General features: G+C 39.9%; 1 protein-coding gene across 1 annotated transcript; it reads left to right on the top strand.

Annotated features, from left to right (window-relative positions):
* Window positions 1-421: 421 nt before the first annotated feature.
* On the top strand, window positions 422-1,699 carry LOC122665171 (protein STAY-GREEN homolog, chloroplastic-like). The gene is made up of 4 exons (XM_043861244.1): window positions 422-635; window positions 743-916; window positions 1,040-1,207; window positions 1,313-1,699. Exons 1-4 carry the CDS (start codon window positions 516-518, stop codon window positions 1,655-1,657), a joined length of 807 nt encoding a protein of 268 aa, XP_043717179.1. The 5' UTR covers window positions 422-515; the 3' UTR covers window positions 1,658-1,699.
* The last annotated feature ends 4,355 nt before the right edge of the window (window positions 1,700-6,054 follow it).

Genomic DNA, 6,054 nt, shown 5'->3' on the forward strand with positions numbered 1-6,054 from the left:
CACAGGCTGCTACGGCCAGCTGGGCCACAGACGATCTGTATTAATGGGGGGGAACTAAATCGACCTTTTGGTATGAAACTGCTGAATCAGCTACCGCAACCTCAGAAATTATTAGTTCCCTATACTATAACGAATGGGTTAAGCGTGGTGAATGGTGATGCTACGTGCCACGCTTTGAAAGTTTTGGAAGTTGAAGCAACCGTCATTGACGGCGCCACACAATACCAGTCCAACACGCTTTCTCCTTCGTCTTTCCTGTCCTGATTCCTGAGTTTCTATTCCTCACTATCAGACCCGAATTATAGCAAATAAATAGTAAAGGCGAAGCAATCAAAGCAGTGCAAGCAAAAGCAAAGGAGACGGCGGGGGAAGAAAGAAGAAAAAAAAAAAAAGGAAATTCACCTAACACAGTCTTTTACTTTTTTTAAGTCAGTTGCTGGCTAACCACTCCAAAGATCGGAGCTTCCTGTCCCAGAAGACGGGGGCTCATCTTTGATTGATTCAGAGATAGTGAGATGGGCTTTGCAGCTACTTTCGCACTTCCCTCACAACTAAAACCATCTCTCTGGGAACAAAAGGGTTCTTCTCTCTTCGTCTATAAGAAGAGGCCCAGGAAGAATCGATCACCTGTTCCGGTAAAAATTCTGTTTTTTTTCTTCTTCTTCTTACTGGAACATTTTTTTGGGGATTTTCATTTGTTTCGCCTTGAAATTTTAATTTTGGTGATGTTTACTTTGATTAGGTTGCACGGCTTTTTGGTCCAGCGATCTTCGAAGCGTCGAAGCTGAAGGTTTTGTTCTTGGGAGTGGACGAAAAGAAGCACCCTGGTAATCTTCCAAGGACTTACACGCTCACCCACAGTGATGTCACCTCTAGACTTACCCTTGCTATCTCTCAAACGATCAATAGCTCCCAGGTATTCTTCAGATTTATTTAATTCTTTCATGGAGATTTGCTTGCCTGATTTTTTGTTTTTAATTAAGGAGAAACAGGGGATCTTCCATAGTTTAACTGAAAAAAATTGGGATTCTGTTTCCAGATACAGGGTTGGTACAATAGGTTACAGAGGGACGAAGTGGTTGCAGAGTGGAAGAAAGTTAAAGGAAAGATGTCACTCCATGTCCACTGTCACATCAGTGGAGGTCATTTCCTTCTAGATCTTTGTGCAAGGCTCAGATTCTACATCTTTTCCAAAGAGCTTCCAGTGGTATTACTTACTTATATACAACACAACCCACCAATTAAAACTCTATGAATTTTGATTTGTTCCAACATGTTCTCAAACAAAATTGGAATTAATCACATGAAACAGGTGTTGAAAGCCTTTGTACATGGAGATGGGAATCTCTTCAACAACTACCCAGAATTGAAAGATGCTCAGGTTTGGGTTTATTTTCACTCTAACCTTCCAGAGTTCAATAAGGTTGAATGTTGGGGTCCATTGGAAGATGCAGTAGCACCCTCTGAAGGTGGAGGAGGTAGGCTTGAGGGGCCTGGTCAGGAACTATTCCCTTCAGGGTATATGGAGAAGAACAATTGGGTTAGACCAGAGCCGTGCGAGGAGGACTGCTCTTGTTGCTTTCCACCGATTAGCTTGATTCCGTGGCCCCAAGATTTCCCAGTTAAGAGCTGTGAGAGGCAACAAATATTAAATTGAGCAGATGAGAGCCATGACACCCAGTCAAGCTTGAAAGCGACAAATAATTGTTTGGGAAGTTCAGTAACATCTCAGAAGCCCAAAGCCAGCCTCGTGGCTGTTTTTATGTGAAATGTAAATAGAAATCATTCCTGCAAGTCCCTCAAACCGAATATTTAGTTTTCTTTTCTTTGGTAGCTAGGTGGGTTATGGACTTTGGATATTTGGTTTTCTTTTCTTTGGTAGGTGGGGTTTGGACTTTGGACTTTGGATAATTAGTTTTTTCTATGGTAGGTTTGGTTTTCTTATTTATGTTTTTAGTGGTATTGTTGTATAGATCTAGACCTAAATGATTAAAACTTTAATGTGTATGTACCATGTAATGTAGTCTCAAATGGGAGGAACATTTCTAATGGACACTTCCACCAGAAGGATACCTAAAATTAAATTGCGAATCAAAACTTATGGGTGTCATTCCCTTTTGTGTGTGTTTATTGGAGAGACGATGACGATTAGGACAGGTCTGCTCCAAGTGATCAAAGGTGGTCTTGATGACATTACTATTGAATCAAATAATAATAGAGATCTGATTTCTTATCTCATTGGTGCTCGTCTATCTCAGTAGCCCCTATAATTCATGACATCATCCTTGTAGCGTCTTATATGGAATCATGTAGTTTCTCTTTTGTTCCAATGGAATAAAATTGTTTGGTTGGTACCCTTGCTAGGAAGCGCTAGTCCTTGACATGTAGGACCGATTGGCCTTTATCCACTCTATAGATTCATGAAGTCTCCACTCTATAGATTCATGAAGTCTGTAATTCAAAAGCCATGTGTCCAACACATTCTCAGTAATAAAATAAAATTCAATAACCAAATTTGAACAAAGCAAAGTAGCAGGCCATCTATCTTTATTCTTAAACGTTTCTTCTTTTGGTGCTTCTTGTCACTAAAGTCGTGAAGTAAAATTGTATTGTTTTATTCTAAAAAATTATTGAAGGTGGGTAAAAATGAAGTTTCAAAATAATTTGAAAGTGACTTATTATCGTATCATTAAAGTGATGAATATTTTGTTTAGAAAAAATTTTTTGGCAGTGTTTTATATAATCAAATTATTTGATTTTAATAACTTTTTAATGAAAATTAGTCTTTATCTTAATGTATTTAAAATTTAACATTTTAATATTACTATTTCACTTCTCAGTCTATTATTGTTATTTATAATAAATCATATTATTTTACAATATTTTATAATGTAATATTTATTTTCTATTAATATTGTTCATAATTTCAATTGGTAGATGAGTTAATAAAGCTATATATAAATAATACAAAATAGAAAAGTAATGACCAATATTTGGAGATATATTTTGAAATTTCACTTTATTTCAGAAGATTTCAAGCAGAATTTGCCCCATGATTTCTAATTTCTTATAAATATTTTTGGGGTCCCAGACCAAAACTATGTCTCTTTAAAACCTGGATGCTAAGATATGCAAAGCTTGATGTTAAATGTTTTTCTAATTTTTTTTTCACATGTATAAAGTTTTATTTATTTATTAGTTAAAAACAATTTCATTGATCAAAAACTTGTGTTATAACCGCCGAGATTACATAGATCTTGGATCCAAGGAAAAGAAATGGGGCCAGACCGTCTCACACGAACAAGACAGGGCCCTCTGCGCTAAGAAGTTGGCGAGGCTGTTAATCTCCCTAGAATATGGTTCACCAAGCATATCGTAAAACATACTTTATAAGAAGATACTGACAAAAAGTTGCCATGTGGTACCTATTCAATTTTTATTTTTTATTTTTTGTTTTCTTGTAGGGTAGGGGGGGGGCAGGAATATCTAATCCTAGGGCCTTAGTATTGCACAATTATGTCAGTGCTTGAAGTTGGATGTGGATATGATTGCATGCTGGCCCAAATCCTTATTGACCGAGCCCAAATTGTTGAAAATTAGACTTCTGATCCATAAGTCAGACTGGCTGGCCTGGCCCAAGAATAAATTTTGTTGGACCAGGAAGGATTGTAATTGGCCCAGCCCAATCAGGCGCACAAAAGAGAGAGAGAGAGAGAGTCTCCTATTCAATTTGAGCATCGAAACACCCACAAAAAAATTGATGATCTTGACGCAATCGTAGATACCAAACATGATGCAGCATGGATGATGTATAATTCACGGGGCTGGGATTTGAGCTTTTCATGGGGGTGGGGCTGTCATTTTGCCCCTTTTTGGAACCACACTACTGGACATAGTGTTTTTCACCATATAATATAATTGATCAGCTCATGTAGTGTTAGACTGTGAATATTCTTGTGATGTTAGGGTTTTCCAAATGAAAAGCCTATATATTTAGGCTACTTCATATTTAAGTTAGGGAGAGCTAGAGTTTTCTGTCTGGGAGCATGGCTCCTACTACCAGCATGGGTCAATGGAAGGGTGTATCAAAGCATCAACATGGGTGAGTTTTTCATCTTTCATGAGGGAAAATCATGAACCGAACCGCTTAAACAAGAACTTAAGGAATTAACACCCTTAATTGAACTATTGATGGGTGTTTGTGACAAGGGACCATCCCTGTTGATAATGCATTAAAAGGTTCACTGAAATATCAATATGGTGCGTCATATATGGTACAACTCATAAAGTTAAGGGCCTGTAGTGTGGGGGCCAATGAGAGAGCACATGGGGGTATCAATATAAATGTGGTTTTTAATTTCATGAGGGTAGGGTGGTACTTTCGCACGCTCTTGTGTCTGGGCACAGAAGCCACGTGACCAGGTATCGTTCTTTTTTCCCTAAATTAATATGAGCAAGAGATCGCAGCCTAGTCATGTAGACCTTGCACCAGCGTGGGGGCCAGTGAGAATCCACCTAGGCATCAACATGGATGTTTTTTTTATTTCACTGGGGCAGGGTGGTAATTTGCATGCTCCTATGACTAGCATAGAGGACACACAACCAGGCAATGTTCTTTTTCCCATTTAATATTATAGAAATTGGTTCTCTGAATCTAAGGCGTTTCCTACATCTATACACATTTTTTATTCATTTATTCAAGAAGAAAGCATAATAAATAAAGGGTTAAAAAAAGGCTTCTTGGTCATGTGCCTATATGCCCAGACACAGGAGGTGGCTAAATGACCACCACACCCGCATGGCGCACACTCCCATTGGGCCAGTGCTGGCACAAGGCCTCACGACCAAGCAGCGTTTTCTCTCTCATAAAAAAAGAGGAAACTAATACTACCTGGTCGTGGGGCCAACGTGGCTCATGCGCCTAGACAAAGTACCAAGCCGGGTCTTTATCCTCTCAGGTTCCCTGCCCGGTACAGTTCCCTAGTGCCTCTAATAAGAGGAGGGTGGACCCCACTCGGGCAGTGTGTTCAGGCAGGGGATAGATAAGGTGGTCATTTCCGCCCCCTCATGAGAGGAACCGACTATACCGGGCAGGGAACTTGAGAGGATAATTTTCCTCCTGCCCCCATGGAAAGGCAGAAATCCCATTTTGTGTGTGTGCAAACTCTAGAGAGTAGAGACCCAGGCAGTGTTCTCTCGCTCAAAAAAATAAGAATGTGAGTATACTGGACCTTTTATCCGCTGCTGTAACTGGAGCGCTGCTGTGCGCATCGTGCGGTGCAGCACAGCAGCCCTCCAGTTACAGCAGCAGATAAAAATTCGAGTATATTACATAGGATAAGATAGACTTGTTCCTAATATTATTTAGAATCGTTAGGTCTGAGTTCCGCATGCACCTTCTTTTGTGACGTTCAATGTTGATAGAGCGGTCCCCCACGGAGAGGAGATTAGGCCCATCAGGGAGAGGGATGTTGGGCTTTTTTGAAGAGCACTCCAACTAATGGGACCACTAATCAGTGGTTGCTTGCCGGCCCAGAAATAAATAAAATTCTATCATGAGATGCTACCTACTACCAGGTCTTCAATTTAATAATAAAAAAGTAGAAACTATAAATGTGGGCTAAATTGTTGGCACTTACCGTAACAACCTAAAGGAATAGCTGGGCCGTATGAGTTCTGCGTCTTGTCACTGTTTCTTATTTGGATTAGGCTGGGCTGGGCTGATCTGGCCCAGTAGTAATAAGGTTTCGCTCAGTATTGGTTCTGCACTTCTGCTGGTGTATCAGTGTATCACACTTGTAAGTAGGGATGTAAATGAATCGGATTTGGATTGGATACGGATTGGATGTGATCGGAGCCGGTTATTTCTTGGCAGAATACGGATACCTCTAAACGGATTTGAATGCAGATCGGATTCGAATTTTCGCCCATCCATTTACAACTTTGCCTTGTGTAACCCGGACCTTTCTCCCCCTAGTGGATACAATCTACTCTCAAGCCATATCTCTTAGATCATGATTCTCTTTTCATCATATTCTAGAACCTGTTGAATCT

The sequence above is a fragment of the Telopea speciosissima genome, chromosome 6 (genome assembly GCF_018873765.1).
Source record: "Telopea speciosissima isolate NSW1024214 ecotype Mountain lineage chromosome 6, Tspe_v1, whole genome shotgun sequence".
NCBI lineage: Eukaryota > Viridiplantae > Streptophyta > Magnoliopsida > Proteales > Proteaceae > Telopea > Telopea speciosissima.

Bases quoted from the DNA above. Each gene is read 5' to 3' on its own strand.
- LOC122665171 (XM_043861244.1), top strand. From the start codon at position 516: ATGGGCTTTGCAGCTACTTTCGCACTTCCCTCACAACTAAAACCATCT. The intron at 636-742 runs GTAAAAATTCTG...TACTTTGATTAG, and splicing joins AGAATCGATCACCTGTTCCG to GTTGCACGGCTTTTTGGTCC. The intron at 917-1,039 runs GTATTCTTCAGA...TTCTGTTTCCAG, and splicing joins AAACGATCAATAGCTCCCAG to ATACAGGGTTGGTACAATAG.